The 17,423-nt window shown below is 50.9% G+C and overlaps 1 protein-coding gene across 2 annotated transcripts in view; it reads right to left on the bottom strand.

Moving 5' to 3' along the window:
- STK10 (serine/threonine kinase 10) overlaps window positions 1-17,423 on the bottom strand; it is a 71,620-nt gene that overhangs the window by 41,138 nt on the left and 13,059 nt on the right. For both annotated transcript variants that reach the window (XR_003573209.1, XM_027901379.1), the window contains exons 3-4: window positions 3,399-3,447; window positions 816-965 (exon numbers count right to left, since the gene is read on the bottom strand). Coding sequence is in view for 1 of the 2 variants with exons in the window: in XM_027901379.1 (XP_027757180.1) it covers window positions 816-965; window positions 3,399-3,447 (199 nt within the window). In the remaining variant the exon portion in view is untranslated. The remainder of the gene's footprint in view (window positions 1-815; window positions 966-3,398; window positions 3,448-17,423) is intronic.

Consider the following 17,423-nt stretch of genomic DNA (forward strand, 5'->3'; position numbering starts at 1 on the left):
TTGCTCTCCAAGACAGCCCTGGTAACAGCTGGAGGAGCTGTTACCCATCTGCACCCTGAGCTCAGGTTGTCCCTGACTGTAGGTCACCCTTGGCCCAAGCCAGCAGTGTTTCTGCAGTGAAGTAAATGGTCACAGGAAAGTTTCTTTATTCCCAGTCTGGCTGATCTCCATCAGCACTCACAGACATATCCCAAGAACATCCAATAGCTGCTGGCACCCCTCATGAGAATCCAGTGGAGATCTGCACCTTTCTGACCAGTTCATACAGACAAATCTACCTTCTCATCCCCCAGCAGGTTGCTGGATGCCAATTTAACTCAAACCCATAGCGAGCTGGCAAAGCAACCCTTTGGCAAAACTCAACCTGTCACCACCAAACCTGCTCTGCAGATAAGAGGAATTCTTCCAGCTCACAGCCCTGCCAACTGGCACCCTGCACAGGATGCTCAGCAGGCCAAAAAGCACAAAAATCAAGTTCAAAGAGGGATTAAAAAAATTCATGCAATAAAAATCCATCGAGGGCCTGAGCATGGCTGTGGCTTGGGGAGCCTCGGCACATTTTGCCTCCCGTGGAACAAAGTCTTCCCATCCTCCTGCCCGCACCTCTCAGCCAGCAGACGAGCAGTGATGTCCCACAGGCAGGACAGCATCCCTCAATCCCCTTCCACTCAGTCAGGCACAGCCAAACACCACAATCCAGCTCCAGCAGCATGTGGCTGTCCTGGGTGTAGCATGGAACGGCCCCAAGCAGCACCATCACCCACAGCTGCTCTCTCAGGGAGCTTGGCCAAGGAAGGGCTTGCCAGACAGCTCACCGAGCTTGATGTCCCCATCCTGGGTGAGGAGCACATTGCCAGCCTTCAGGTCCCGGTGGATGATCTTTTTGCTGTGGAGGTAATGGAGGGCTTCCAACATCTGGCGGCAAATCACTTGGATCTGAGGCTCAGTCAGGCCCCGGTCCAGCTCTGTGGGGAGGGAAAGGGATGTTAAACAGGACAGGGATAGAGTGATGCTCCACCTGAGCAGCAGGAAGGCACAGGTTACCCAGCAGACCATTGAGAAACCACTGTCCATGTGTCAGAGCAGCAGGAGACAATGCAAATCAGCTTGTTAAGGTAATTTATTCCCTAAGCCAGCACTTGCAGTAGAATGCCCAGCTCTTGGAGCTGCTGGTTTATAGCTCCCTCCTGGGAATGTACAGCTAAGGCATTTGGCTCTGGAACAGAGCATAAGGGGGACAAGCAGGGGGAACCAGGCATGCCTCTGATGGGGGTCTGAACTGCAAGTTTCCTGACAGTTTGGGAAACAGGTCCTTGCACACAAGTTGGGTCTTGCCCAGCTGCTTAAAGAGGAGGGAGATGAACTTGGCTGCAGGCAGCAGGGTCAAATACAGGCATGAACACCCAGGAGCTCCATACAAAGCCATATTCTCATTCCCCAGGGAGCTATCCCTGCCATGGAGATGCACTCTACCTCCCTATACCCCATGAGAGAAATGCCGCTTCCCAAAGGGAAAGGTAGGGTTGTCCCTACCCACTGCTCTGAACTGGCTTTTTGGGTAGCCCTGGGTACCAGTGCACCGGTTCATACCCTGCTGTCTGTCCCAGAGTTCAAGGAGAGTTTGGACAATGCTCTCAGGCACATGATGGGATTCTTGGGGCTGTCCTATGCAGGGCCAGAAGTTGGATTTTGATGATCCTAGTGGGTACCTTCTGACTCAGGATATTCTCTGATTCTCTGATTCTGTTTCTGATGCTTGCAGGGACATGCAAGCACTGGTGTGACCTCCCTGCTGAGCTCTGCTGGGCCACCTCCACCATCTTAGACTGTTTTTCCAAGGCGACAGCTCTGCAAACCATCAAACTTCCAGATGGTTAGCATCTCCTGAGCTTCCCTCCCTCCCTCTGCAAGCCCTCCTCCAGCAGCTCTGAATGTGAGGCAGAGCAGACCCAGCCTTAGACAGCACCAACTGCCAAACTGTGTGGCCAGGATGGGGGCTGAGGGAGGGACCCCAGCAACTGCAACAGATTCAGAGTGAGGATCTCAGCCACAGGCTGAGGGATGCTGGGTCAGCCACTTTTTTCCTCCTCTTCATCACCAAGATCTCTCTTCTTCTGGGGGAAGCTGATTATTTTCATTTTCCCTAAAGCATCAGGCAGAAGCAAGATGCAATAGGCCACTGGCTTTGTACAAAAGATTTCAATGGGAAAACACCAGTTGCTGGTGGGGATGGGGAGGTAGAACAGGCAGCATTCAGCAACTCTGAATTTACTAATGCTGGGAACATTCCTGAGCTCCAACTCACAGCTCCTCCTGTCCCTCCCTTGGGGGTGACAGTGCTATAGCCAGCCCACTTGCTCATGGTTTCCTATGCTGCTCCTTCCCAAGTCCTGCCACAGTCACAGACCCACCAATGCTCAGGGGGGTTTCCATGTCCCAAGATATGGGTAAAAAAACCAACAAAAAACTGTTGAGGTTTTCTATGGGGAAGGCATTATTTCTCCAGTACTTTAGAAAATGTAGTTTTTCATGCAGTGATTTGGACCTGCTTTAAAGAAGTTCCCTAAAGGAGGGCCAAGGTTTAAGGGCTGAATCAAAGATGACAAATTTGGCTACTGGGGATAAATAGAAAGTGAGGCCTTTAGAAATATGAGTGCTGAAAGGGAGTAACCCCCAGGGAGTCATGGCTCTGTCCAAGGGGCTCCAGGCAAGATGTCAGAGCATCCCATTCTCTGTGCAGAGGGAATGCCACCCCCTGCCCTGGGATCCATACAGCCCTGGCACAGAGGGGCTGTAGCACCAGCCAGGGCTGTTTTGGGATACACCCACACACTACTGGTCCCAGCAGCTCCCTCTGTGTGGAAGGGAAGAGTTAAAAATGGGAAGGTTCCTGGGATGACTGCAAACTGCAGTTTATTAGATGCTCTGCTGCTTCACGAGATGACTGATACCATACGGGGAAGTCAGCAAAAAGATCTTGGGATATTCATCATGACAGACACCCAGATTAAACATCTCAGCCCTGCTGCCCTTCTCAGGAAGCTGTGGGAACAGGATCCCAAGCACCCGGTGCCCCCAGCAGATAAATATTTAAAATCATCTTTCCCCTCCAGCCAGACTCTTCCTTCTCCCCATGCCTAGTGATCTGCTGATCCCAGCAGCATTTAAATCAAAAGGACATTAAAGTAGCTCCAAAAATACCCCAGGGCTGCCACACCTTCTGCTCCAGGTATGAAAATAGGCAAACTCATGGGAGAGAAAGGACAGCTGGAGGAGCTGGGGCACCCATGCCTGCCATCTGTCTGAAGGCTGCCCCTGGGAACGTGCCAGAAGGCTGGAAATGCCTTCAGGCATCTCCCTGGGCACAGAGGAGAGCCCGGCACTGGTGCTGCACTCACCCAGCATGGTGGCATCCACCGCCCCGCCCGGGCAGAACTCAATCATGATCTGGGGGAACAAAGAGAGAGGAGTTAAAGTCAGATCTGTGTCTCGCTGGGAAAAGCCACTGGGCAGGGAAGACAAAACCGTGTGATTTGCTTCCCTGCACAGCAAAGCTGCCCCTCAGCACCACCCGGGGGTGCAGAGGCTTTGGAGCTGCCCGGGACACATCCCTTGGGCACTCCCAGCACCGAGGATCACTCGAGCCCTGGGGTCAGAACACCCCCAGCAGCCCCATACCTGGATGCCCACCCTGAGCAGCCACCCCAAGCAGCCAGCTTCAGTATTTCCAGCTTCCTCTGTGTTTACATCTCTTCCCGTCGCATTTTGGAGCCGGGGCTGCTCCACCGAGCAGCCCTGCCAAAAGGATGAGATAGCTGTCATAGCTGGGAGCTGACGTGGCTGGGAGAAATCAGGCAGGATTTTCTCTGGCAAATGAGGGATGGGGAGGGCTGTCTTGTCTTCAGGGTGTTTTTTTTTAACTATTTTTATTTCCCCACACTGCTCAGTAGTTCACTGATCTCTTGATTTTGAACCATTTGAGGGGAAACTGCCAATAAAGAGGTTGAGTACATTCATCAGACTGATGCTGTTTTTCTCCCAAGGACATGCACAGAGTCCTGCCAGTCCCACACACCTGCTTGCCTTGGCCCTGCCATCCCCTCCACATCGTCCCCTTCCCCCTCACCTCTGCACAGACTCAGCCAGAGCTGCCCCAGTGCTGGCCCCTATTCTCTGTTCCCCTTCGGGGCACCCAGGGCTGCTCAGATAAACAGATTACAATTTCAAGCAGCCAGGGATTACAAGGGACAAGAGATGCTTCACCTCTCTGACAAGCTCTTCTCCTTGTCGAGGTGACACAGGACAACATACCAGAGAGGTGAAATGCCGGAGTTTACTCCGAGGACAGTGCTTGAGCCAACCCAAGGCAGTTTGTTTACCAGCACAGTTCTCTAAGCCCTTCAAGTAGAGGTCATGCTACTCAACACAGCTCTAAGCACTGGAGCAGGAGTTGAGGGTAGAAGGTTCAAGCTCCCTCTTTCCCATGGCCTAATCCTGCAGCTCCAGTAAAGCCACATCCCAACCCTTCAGTCCTGCAGCTCCTACACATGGCCAAGGGAAAGGCTGCTATTGACAACCTGACAGCTGGGAGGCCAAAGGCTTTCTCTTCCTTTGAGGATGAAGGGATGTATGGCCCTTTGCTGGCTCAGCCACCCTGCTGATGGAACCTCTGCACAATGACACCAAGATCCCACATGTGGGACACGTCCTCTGCCAAACCCTCCAACTTGCCACTAGCCCAGACCAGCCCAGAGTGAGCAATCTGTCCCCCCAGGCAGATGCTGGGCTAGGGTTTCCTACCAGGGTCACAGCTGGCACAGCCAAAACGTGCTCTGGTCAGACACAGCGAGCTTTTAAATGGGGAAAGGCCAAGCACACCAAACGTGACTCTGGATCTGTGTGGGATGCATTTCACCTCACAAAACTTCATTCAGGTTCACAGTCTAGCAATGAGAAAATTAGGAGAATCAGCCCTTCTGAACCAGCATGACCACGTATGTTTATGCAGGAACAACAGGTTCCAAGTCAGGCACTGGGAAGATGGGAAACATGGAAAACTTAAAAATATGCATTTTCAACAAGGGCAGAGATGCCAAAGAATAATCATGGGCGTGGCCAGATAGAACAGCCAAAAAAAACTAACGAGCTCATTTTCAGCACAGAAAACACAGTTTAAAAAAACTCAACTGGCAGTCCCATAGATCACACTCCACACACGCTTCCTTCCAGGAGCAGGGCCAGCCTGGGAAACATTTTGCCATTGAAGTAGGTAGGAAGGCAGGCCTGGTGACAGCAGGACACAGCCATCTCTGTGTGTGAGCTGGGAGATGGAGGAAGCTCACAGAGGGCAGAGGCTGAGCAGGCACCTCTGGTCTTGAGAACCAGAGATATGAGACCCAAGGGAGGGGCTCTGTCCCACTGCTGACATCCCAAAAGCTGCTCCTTCACAGTAATTAGTGCCGGGGGGAGCACCCAAACCTCCTTTTTCCTCCTTCTGCTTGGGGTCCGGCACCCCTTGGGGGGTCTCTACAGCGAGCAGCCTGGAATGGGGCTGGAGCAAACATCCTGTTTATAATGATTTCCTCCACACAAGAAATCCAGGGACTTCCTTGCCAAAGGCTGCTGGGCTGCTGGTGGGACATGCAGCAACAACAGGAGCTCTCCCTCCTGCTGCCACATCAAAGCCTTTATAAATCCCAGGGATTATACACAACCAACATTTTAGCTTTCAGTCCATAGGCAATTACAACAGCACCAAAATTCGCTCCGTCTCTGAGCTATCTGAGCTACACGACCAACTGACAGTTGCAGACACACACAGGCAGAACCCCCAGCTCTGACACCATGGCCAAAGAACTCCAGAGGGATGCTCTGGCTGCACAGGTGCAGAATTGGGCAGCTGGTTTGCAGACAGAGAAAATAACCTACTCTTACTGCCTTTCAAAACCTTCGTGCCTTTTCTCCTATACCTTTAATGAAACAGCCCAAATGAAGAGATCTGCGTGCAGAAGCCACAAAAATCTTTCCCTTTCAAGAAACTTCTGCAACGGGCAAAATTAAATTTAAACTTAAATTCAAAAGTGAAAGTCCAATCAAGTTAAAGGGTTTTGCTGGTGACCTTGATTTTTCCCATGGCTCATCCTACTCCTGCCTTTAGGCACAGCAGGATCTGGGAACATTTTGTAGCCCAAGTGGGAGCAGGGCATGCAGGGGGGGCTGGGGTCCTTTCCTGGGCTGCTTAAGTAATAAGTGAATGCCTGGGAGGAGAAGAAGCAGAGTCCAGTGAGCCTGAGGTTGCCCAGGAGAATAAATGTACATACATATGTATGAAACAGCTATGGCTTAAATAAAGTGCTCTTAAAGTTGTACCAGAGCAAGGGAGCACCACATGTTATGAAAAAGCATTATATGACTTAACAGCTTAAGAGAGTAGATTGGGCATTGTGTCAGGAGAATCCCTTCACCACCTTCACCTGAGGACCAGAGAGACACCAATCTCGAAAATAAACCTAGGATGGATCAGAGCCCAGTGCATTATCTGGGTCTGACAAACCAGGGACAGCATCTCCTGCCCAGGTACCAAGGTTCTCCCAGGTGGGACCGAGACCCTGCTTGCTCCTCCCACCTTGGGCAGGACTGGTCCTGCCTTTTGGGTGTGTTTGAACTCCTGGAATCTTCTATAACACTAAAAAAAATAAATACAAAAGGCTTATCTTGAAAGATAATTTTACCAAACACTGCACAGTCGCCAAGGGTGGAACAGCTGATGTCCTTGAACAGGGTTTGCAATTGAAACCCAATTAAGAGGAGAGGACGCACCCTCAGCCCAGCTCTTACTCACCCGATTGGCATGACAGAGGGCAGGGGCCCATGAACCCTTCCCTCAGCAGTGCTGGAGAAATTCCTCTTCCAGTCAGAAAGGGAGAGGGGGGTGGAAAACAAAAGCAATCAGCTGGGAAAGCTGGGGGCAGCTCATCTCGGGGGTGGCAGCCCTGGGCAGCCAGGCATTTCCCATGGAGAGCAGGGAGGCCACCAGGTCCCCTTAGGACAGAGAAGCCCTTGGCTGGCAGCCCAGTTGCTCCCAAGTCACTGGAGGTGACGGGTGCCTGCAGGCTTTTCCTGTGACTTTGCTGCCTGTGCAGTTGCATGTTTAAGAACCCAGTCACTGTGGGGTCACGGTGGTGCTCCAGAGCACCCAGCACTGTGTGTGCACGCTGTGCCAAGCACTGTCACCGCCCACCCTTCCCACACAGCCCTGGGCATCAGGGCCCCCAGGATCCACCTGCCCCCAGATCCACCCTGCCTGGCCCAGAAACTGCTTTAAAACTGAAGTACTTCAGCAATTTCCTCTCCTAATCTGCAGCAGAGGGTTTCATTTTGTTTGTCGAGGCAGTTGCCCGGGCTGGGGAGAGGGTAACCCACAGCATCCTGCTGCTGAGGCTGCCACCGTCGCCCACGCGCAGCCTCGTGGCTCTGCCACGTTTTTGGGGCAACTTAGAGGCGTCCTTGTTACCCACAGCAGGAAGCACCCTCCAGCACAGCCACCAGTTCTCCTGCCTTGTGTTGATGCAGAGGTGCTGGGGAGATAAGAAAAGTAAATTTGGTAAAGTAAACTGTGCCCCATTTACAGAGTGAGCCAGAGAAGGAAATGCTCGCAGGTTCCCTCCTTGCCCACCATCACACCTGTCCCATCTTCCCTTTCTCCAGAAGGTCAACTTGTCACAAAGCTCCTAGGGAGGTTGTTGCCATTAGCAGCAATTTCCATCTTGATGTTCTCCAAGTTGGAGCGGGGCACAGAGAAGGAGAGGGGTGTGTCACAGATGGCCCCAGCAACGCTCACCATCAGAATTAAGTCCTGCTTCGTGTGGAGCTGCCATTGCATGGGGATCACAGTGGGTCCCTGGGCTGCCCCCATGAGCAGAGGTGGGAGGAGGGAGCCAGGGCAGATGGGCCTGTGAGGGTCCCACAGCAGGGAGAGCAGGGCTTTCCTGGCATTGCCCACCCACTTATGGGAAAAGCTGAAGAAAGGCAACAAAAACAACAGCTCCCGTGATCCAGAGGCAGCGGAGTGGGGGACAGGAATCCCCTGCATGCAGCAAAAATGCAACAAAGTAAAAGTGAAAAGAGAAAGAAGCAGAGCCTGGCTGCCTCCAGCTGTCCTGGTGCTGCAGAGAGAGATGAGCTGCCCCAGCGTGCGGGTGGGTGGGAAGGGCGGCACAGAACAATTACAGGGACTCCCACTACAGAGATTCCCACCTACAAAACCTCCATGCTCCAGGTGCTGTGCATTCCCCACGCTGTCACTGCAGCCACCCTGCCTGCTGGTCAGTGTCTGAGTCAGCAACACTTCGAGCCAAAGCCCACCCTTCCTCTCAGTGTATCCAGGCGATGGATGCTGTTTCCAAAGCTTCCTCATATAGGAGCCACCAGCTTGTTCAGCCCTACAAGGGGATGAGACGACCCTGCTCATGCTGGGGCATGGGAGGGAAGGGGAAAAGAAAGCCCCTTACAGTGAATTTTACAAAGCTGCTCTGTAGCAAGCAGACACAGCTTTTCCATTAGGGGATCGCCCAAAGGGGGAAGTCAGGATCCTCCTGCTGCTGCAGCAAAACTGGTGGCTGGGAGGCGAGAAAGCCACCAAGGCAATACCACATGGGCAGCATCACTTCGGGTGAAAACCGCAGAGCACGTACCCCTGCCTGGATTTCAACAGATTAACACATTGAGTAACAGCCGCTGCCTCTGTGGCTGCAGAGCCCTCCCCTGGCTCAGTTGGCCCCTGCTGCTGCCCCTACAGCCAGGCAGGGACAGGTTGGTCTCTCTCAGACAGCCCCCAGCCCCACAGAGGCAGCTCACTGACGTCCCTGCACTGCAGCTGCTTGAGGGTGAAGGCTTTGGCCACGAAACCTGGTGCTGCCCTTCTGCTGGCAGAAAGGAGCCCCAACCTGGTGCCTTCCTCCCGCTCCTCTACCCCTGTGGAGCAAACACAGCCAGGAGACCTTACAACCCCTCCCTGGCAGTGCAGGAGGAGCCCCACTTGAGAACAGACCTCCTGTGTGCACTGTCCAAACCCACCCAAAATATTTCCTGTCTTTGGTGTGGGCACAGAGTCTCCCTTCAGTGCAGCGAGCGCAGCCCAGGACTGGGTTTCCTGGAGGCCCCTCACACAGCCCACACCAGCACCATGGCACCCATAGCATAGGATGACTCCTCTGGCATTGCAGGTGGTAGGGACAAGGCAGGAGGAGCGGGAGGAAATGGTCTAGACCTCCCCATCTGCAACAGAGGAGTCACTGCAAGGCAGGTCTCTCTTCCCAGCATTTGAATCACACACCATGGGCGAGACAAGCTCCTTCCCGAGCCCTGCAGGAGTGGTGGGAAGCTGAGAGCCCAGACGGTCTCCAGGGCTTTTGGTCTTGTCTCAGAGGCAGAGGAGACTGAGCAAGTCCAGGAAAGCAGCTTCTTACAGCCCCTCAGTCCTGGTTTTAGCACTGCAGGAAATTTCTGGACCAATCACCCACAATGGTGGTTCATTGGCTACTGAATTCTTGCTTTCCCATCCAGTTTCTCAGGATGAATGTCACCCATCAGCCTGCTGGTGGCCTTCCCACACTGCTGGTAAGCCCCATAACATAGATGCCATGGAAAATGAAGGACAGAGGCAACAGCTGGCTCTGTGCTCAAACTCTGAATTACCATAGCACTGAGAGGACTCTGACAAGGTCAGGAGCACCTGGAACAGGGGCCAAGATCTGCACAAACCACGTGAAGGGGACGACCCTGGTCCAGCAAAACTAGCTGCAGCAAATACAAAGCATAGCACAAAGAACACAGGTGGTCATTTGCCCAATAGATGCCCAGATAAGAGATGGATACAGACCTCAAACCTCATCCTGAGACCACTCTATGCCAGAGTCCAGCCCTGCACACAGAGTGGCCACCTGGGACAGAGACATCAACATCCATATGTACCCTGAGATGCCAGCACCGCCTCCACAGCCCAGCTATGTCCCAGACACATGAGCAGGCCAGGCACTCTCCCCATGAACAGCTCATATCCAGCCCTACTTATCTGTTTGAGCTTTCACCAGCACCCAATGCCTCCAAACACGTGAGCATGGAGTGAAGAGCCACCTGGCTCCATCTCCTGCCCCTCCAAGCCCATTGTGTCCCTTGGGCTGATGGGCTGAGCATCCTCATGGCTCCAATAAAAACTTTAGACACATTTCTGCCTCCCAGGACTGAGAAATAGGCTTCAGCTTCTGAGTGACACAAAGGCCAGAGGACAGAGCAGTTCCTCCCTGGAGGAAAGAGGACAGAGATATATTTAGGCACAGAAGCCATGTTTAGTCAGGGTTGAGGGGCATGTCCTTGACCTCATCTGTGTGACATCAAACCCAAGTTCTGGTAGTTAACAGCAAAGCTATGCTGTCCTGTCTGCTGCAAGAGGAGGCAGGACAAGCAACGCCGGATCAGACCCTCCAGGAGCAGCTCCCCTCTCCCCCTCATAGCACAGGGGTGTGCAGGACCACAGGGGCTGGTTGTGTGGAGCACCACCTTGGCTTTAAGTACCATTTGGTCAGATCCACTCCCTCCTTTAAAATTGAGGGCTGTGCTGACCAGTGCAGTTCTGCTTGCAAGAGTGTTGAGTCTCCCCATTATCTCAGGCAGCCTGCCCTGCTCCGACTGAAGTCCAAGGATTAAGTTTACATTATGGAGTGGAGGGAGGAGGTGGATCGCATTCCTCCACCCGCTTAACTTGGCACTTTCCCCACCAGCCTCCTGCCCAATGCTTTTCACCCAACACGTGCCAAAGAGCTGTAAGAAAATGGGGAGCAGATTACACCAGTGTTGCTCATATGCCAGATGGGCTGATTCAAAGCAAGGCTGAGCTGCTCCAGCTGTTTGCTGGGGGCTGAAGACAGGGCAAGACATGAAAGCAGCCTGTTACACACTGAGGACACGCGACATCCTTCCTGACCTCATTCCTACAGCCCCATGAGTGCCACCAACACAAAAGGGGACAGACACTCAAGTATCTGCAAAAACCACCAGCTCCATGCTCCCCTCCCATCCAGCCCTCAGCACACACTAGAGAGCACACGAAATAATACAGAAGCCATCAGAAGCCTCTTTGCTGCCACAGAGCAGCACAAATGTCAAAAGCTTGCCTGACATGGCAAGTATGCTGTAGGTGGAAGTGAAATAATTAGCTTTCTGTAAGAGAGTGCTCCAGGCTTGCCAATTTCTCCTTACAAACAAGGACACTATTCAGAGACTTTAAATATAATAAACCTTTCTGCCCCCTTTTCTGAACAAAATAACCTACAGAGAAAAATATTTGAAATAAAAAAAGTCTGCCCCCATAAGGAGTGGGGGAAAGAAGATGCAGGGCAGCAAGTGAGGAACCCAAGGCTTACAGAGTTTCAGAGCAGGAAAACTTCATGGAGAACAGTCAGATAGCACTGCATGTTCCTTGTGAAATGCAGAGCTCCCTGATGATCTTAAGGGAAACTGGGGATGAGTTCCTCACATCTAAATCACTCCTAGATGACAAAATATTCCTTGAACTACCCCCAACAGCTGGCAGTAATATTCCCATTCCTACTGAAATTTTGGCAGAACAAATTAAAACTCCTAAGTTTAACCAAATGGTTTTGATGTTGCAAAAAGCATCTTTCCCTTGCTAGAACGACACAGGGAACTGAGTTCCTTTTGACAATGGCTGCTATCCAGCCCCCCTGAATTCATCATGCTGACTTTCAGCATCCCAGAAATCCAGAATCCAAAACCACCTGCAGCCAGCGAATGCAAACAGCTCTGGGGTGCAGAGGAGAGAGGGTTGGCATGGCTGTACCCAGGGTACCTGGGATGCTGAGTGCTGCAGGAAGGGTTAATTGCAACACACATGGACTTCTTCATGGGCCCCCCCTTCGGGGATCAGACCACGACTGGCTCCAAGCACTCTGGGCTCCCATCGTCATGCTCTGCAGAGCAGAGACGGAGGGATGAAGGCCAGAGCTGCTCTTTGCCATAGAAACCAGAAATAACACCCAGGCCGTGGCTCTCTGCCCAGGCACAGGGCAAAGCCTTTGCTGCTTGGAGGGCTGTCACTGGGATCCCCTTCTCTCACCAACTTAATCAGCATTTAGAGGCCACTCAGTTCACGAAGGGCGTTTATTACTGGGTGGGAAGCAGAACTCAGAAAATAATTTCAAATATAAATAGCTAAAAGGAACAAGTTTCTTCTTCAGTGGGAAGATTCACCAACCTCAAGTGCCCTAAGATTGTGTCAGCAACTTGAAATAGATGATGCACTTCAGAAGGGCAAAGCTCGCTGTGAGAGCTGGACTTTGACCCAGGACAAGCTTCCTGACGTCTTTCATTAACAGTCAGCAGTTCCAACACAGCCCCAAAGCCTCTCCTGGCCAGGAGGACAACTCATGGAAGGGGTGGCAAAAGACTTTACAAGTTTTCCGCTCCTGCCTGGCACCTCCCTAGCAACAACCATTTGTCCTAACCATCCCCAAATCCACACACAAGGTGCCTGGGTCCATCACACAAGAGGAGTTCTGCTATTTAACTGTTTCAGCGAGGGCTTTGAAGTCAATGGAAAGCACCCCAAGCCATAAGGTCTGCAAAAAGACATCCCTCCCTCCCAAATGATAACTTTCAGGCTATATCTGAAATAAAGAAGTCTAAACCTGCAAGCTACCCCTTGTTTCAGGGCTTAGGCTGAAACTAGGCTTCAAGGCACTGTCTCCCATACACAGGTAGTTCATAAATATTCGCTTATATGCAAACATTGTTCCTTAGCATTTCCCTTGGAGAGCCAGCCAAGTGGGAACGTGGCTTATTGCGATTCAGTTCTAAACAAAGTTTTCAAGTGCTTTGAAAACTGATTTGCCTACAGGGTTCTTGTCTGCTGCTTTCTTTACATAAAACTATGGCCTCATAGTTATAACCCTGGACTGCAACTCAGCACATAAGACTAATTCCCAGGGCTCCTGGGTAAACTTTAGGCAAATTCTTGTCTGTGTCTTCACTCTTATAGCTGGGATAATGACACCAGGTCTCTTTTATAAAGCGTTCCCTGGTGTTCAGATGACAAGGCTCTGTAATCACAGGCAATATTATTGCTTCAATAGCCTTTTCATACAACGTTATCCTGTATAAAGGGTGGCAGACAAAGGCTTCTATTCTAGTTTGGGTTGTCATGTTGCTACCTGTAGAAGCACTCTTGAACTCAGCTGGGCTATGGTAATTTGCCTGCTGCATAAGTCATTCTTGGTGGTGGTTAAAAAAAAATCACTCAGTTTCCATCCCTGCTTTGAGGGAAACCCCCAGTTTTACCCAGAACAGGATTTACAGTGACTAGCCAGGAGTGTGAATGCTAAAGCTCACGTTCACAGGATTGAGTATATATGTCGGTCTCACGGAACTTGCTGCCCAGCTTTCGAGAAGAAGAAGATTTAGACCTCCATGTCTTTGGGAAAGGCAACAGTCTGTGGAATAGTGAGGCAGAGAGAAGCCTTAGTGCTCCATAGACAGACAGCAGGTGGCAGGGAGATGAGGTAAGGAGGATGCCACCCAGACACACCCTTCACAGCATCCCAGCTGGCAAAGACACAGTCCCAGTGTCAGAGCAGAAGTGATCACCCATTTCATCAGTTACGATACTCTGCTACTCTGAACAGCAAATTGCTTGACCCTGAAAACCCAGGGAAGTGTCAGAAAAACCACTGGTCTACATCACTTTTTCCAGTTTCCAGCTCTGGCCACGATGGTGTGCTTCCAGCTGACCCTAAGGACAGGGAGAGGACACTGTGATATCCCTGCTGCCCTCCCAGCCACCAGGGCCAAGCAATGCCCTGTCCCGATGCGCGCAGATGTCTGCCCACATCTGCTCCTCGCTTACCCACCCTGCAGAAGTTACTGGGGATGTTTTGCCATTCTGCCCAAATTCTGGACTGGCAGGAATTTAGAAACCAGTCCAGCGAACACCACCCCCACACTGGTTTGCCCAGTGGGGCTTATCCTGCAGCAGCTCACGGGAACCGGAGCACGGCCCAGCTGGCAGCCCAGCACGGGGTGTCTCAGGGCACAGCTATATCTGGAAGGGATTTACATTTCTGCAGCTGGAGGAAGGAGGAAGAGAGAGGGATTGCTCCTCTAGGACACTGTCGAGCTGTTTAACAAAGTTTGGGATCACTTTGTTTTTCTGGGTCTCTGCTCCAGCACAACGCGCGGTTCAACTCTCATGAGCTGCAAACAACTGTTCGAGCACTTTGGGGGGAAGTTTTGTGCAAAGCTTCAGGAGAACAAGGCCAAGTAGGAAGGGCCAGTTTAGACTGCAGCTCTCCTGCCAAGTGCAGTTTTAAAGGGACAGGAATCACCATCAGATTCCTCGGGGACAGAGGACTGAGCAGCCTGGAGAGCCCTGGTCTGGTCCAGCATTCATGCAAATGGGTTCCTGCAGGCATCCAGCCAGGCTTAGGCTGTTGGCCCTGCAAGACATCCCTGCAAGTTGTAATAACCCCCCTTTGCTAAGGAAAACTGTAGGGAATCTGACACTGTTATCAGCTCTCTTTTCTGTTTGTTTTAAAGAAAAGGTATTTCCAACTAAAGAGAATTAAAAGCTGCAGATGCTTTACATAGCCCAGCAGTCTAGTGCATGGGATAATGAACATTTATTTATGCTACAGGATTTTCAAGAATGCCCAAATCTCCAGTCAACATCCATATCAAAGGGGGAGCAATCCAAAAAGTCCCTGGCTAAACAGGTCAGGGCCTGCCCACAGAAAATGCAAAAGACTTTCAAGGCAAATACAAAGACTAGTACAAAGCTGGTGTCTATCTGCCAGCTGTATGAGTTACATACCCACACAGCGGGCCAGGGAGAGGAAAATCTAAGCTGATTAAATTTACCATACCCCAAAATGCTCTGGTGAGGCAGGGTTACCTGCACAGTACAGCGATTTTTGCTTAGATCTCCAGGAAACTTCTGTTTATTCAGAAATCCATTTGCTATAGCAACCATGGGTTACAGAAAAGGAGGGAGGGGGAGAAAATTCCCTGGTGCTTTGCTAGAAAGGCTGCACCACCACTGTCAGAGTCCTGCGATTAAATCCCTGGGGCCAAATGGCATTTCAACTCATTTCCAGAGAACCCTGAAGACTCAATGCTGGAGCATCTCAACAGGTTCCTGTAGGAAGGATCCTGGGTTTCCTGCTCTGCTCTGTGGATCAGCTGCCATCCTGTGTTGTCAGTCACCATCCCCTGGGAGCAGAGATTTCCAGCATGAAAGTTCAAGTTCATCACACCAAACAAGACTCTCCTCCCTGGTCACCTTATCTCTCCTCTGTCTGCAGGAGGAGACACTCCAAAGAAACAACAGAGGTATTCAGAAGCAGGAGATCAAAAGTTCCTCCCTTCCTTTGAGGCTTCAGGTTTTTTTTGTTGTTTTGGAAGAGGAAAAAATACCCAAACACGCAGCCCTCAAGAGGGACAGAAGAGCTGTTGTTTTTCTTTCCCATGTACTAATAATTATCAGTGCAAAATCAACTCCGTTGTTTCCAAGCAAACAAACCCAGGTCTCAGTCCCATTCCTCAGTCACAATTAGCTTTCAAAAGTCCATTTTTAAAGTTGTGTTATATTGGGTGAGGGGGATTTGTTTTTATGTTTCCAAGTCCTACATCACACTTCAGGAAAAGAGACTTCAAAATGTGTCCCAGCCACAAGGACTCAAAACAGACCTTTTTGTTTTTGGTTTGTTTTTTTTTTTTGTTTTTTGTTTAGTAGTATGAAATTCTCAGCTTTCATTTGGTGCCCCTATTTCCAGCAGCTGGTATTTATGCAAAAGAACATCAAATGCCACAGGGCTTGTAATAAAAATAAAATAAAATCATGAAAGCTCCCACCACAGCAGTTTTGCAGCCTCCCTGGGCTGTTTTCAGCCAGCACAAGACTTTTCGGCCTCTGCCACAAGCAAAGAAAAGAAGATGGAGGGGGAATGGAACAAGGATAGCAGCTGCTGGTGAGGTCACAGCCTCTCTGTGGTGTATTTATGTGACAAGGAGGTTCATTCTGGATGCTGCCATTCCACCCGTTATATTCCTGGGGACTCACTGGGGTCCTCCAAGCCCTTGCCTGTGGCTCACAGTGGGCTTTGCTCTGTGCCACGCAAGAACTGTGGGTTCCCCTCCTTCAGCTTGATGTCAGTCACCTGAAGGTGATTTACCTGGTATAAAAACCAGAGGAATTTGCTGGGTTTGCTTTCATTTCAGTGCTATGGATTTCAAAGCCCCTGATGTAGGATAAGCCACTTCCCCTTGCACAGAAAGGTCTTTTGCTCCAAAAATATTTTATGTCACCTCCTGGCTACTGAAGAGCAAAGCCAGGCCCTGGCAAGAGAAGCCACAGGGACCTAAAGCTTCTGAGAGGGACAAGGAAGCTTCTGCAGAAGCAACCACCATGAAATCCAGGTCTCCTAACATATTTTCCTTGTTAGTTCAAGAGTCAGAGAACAGTCAGACCGACTTAGCAAGAACCTCTCTCAGCACCATCAGCTGAGACTGTTTGTGGCACAGACCAAGCTGTAAATTGTTCAAGAGTCAAAGAGCCACTGCCATTCAGGAGGCTGGGCACATCTGCACCCCTTGCCAGCCTGTCTTTGTGCTCCCATTCCTGTCCCTTCCTCACTCTGAACATTCTCTTTCCATGCTGGGCTGCGAGGACAAGGAAACCACAGTGAATTGCTGACTAGACAGGCACCCCCAGAGGTTCTACCCGAAGCCACTTGGAGCCAAGAGCACAGCGGAGTCCATGCACCCATCATGCAAACGGTCCAGGAAAATGCTGGTTTAAACAACTGCACAGGCAGAAATGGGAATGGGATATGGACAGAACAATGAAAGCTGGTGTTTATATTTGGATGTAAATTTTCCCCAGCAGCACTGGTGACCAAGAAGCGGAAGCCTCTGACTTCGGGGAAAACCTGGTAGCGACTAAAAGCCTTCCAGAAGTAGAACAGCCTGGCTTATTTACTTCCCTCCAAGCCAGTAAAACACTAGAGCATTAATAAAAACAGCCTGAGCAATGAAATGCAAATGCTACTCAAATAATTAAATAAAGAGAATGATCCTCCTCCCAGAACAATGGCCGGGGCTGTAATGTCTGCCCTCGCGGGAGAGCCGCATACAGGAGGCTCTTGTTCCAGGAGTTTCAAAGAGGCTGTTTAATTTTAGTAGGTCGGCAAGCATATGACATTACAAAGCACTTCTTGGACAAAGGCAGAGCCGAGGAGCTCTGCAATCCATTTTCCCTACAGGAAGGAAGGCAAAGCTTCCTATTGCAGGGAGGAGGTGGAAGGGGAAAGGGGAGGGGGTTCACGTTTTAGAGAACGAACAAGGCCAATGTGTAA

The sequence above is a fragment of the Empidonax traillii genome, unplaced genomic scaffold (genome assembly GCF_003031625.1).
Source record: "Empidonax traillii isolate 1590-97213 ecotype Southwest subspecies unplaced genomic scaffold, ASM303162v1 scaffold22:size5013007, whole genome shotgun sequence".
NCBI lineage: Eukaryota > Metazoa > Chordata > Aves > Passeriformes > Tyrannidae > Empidonax > Empidonax traillii.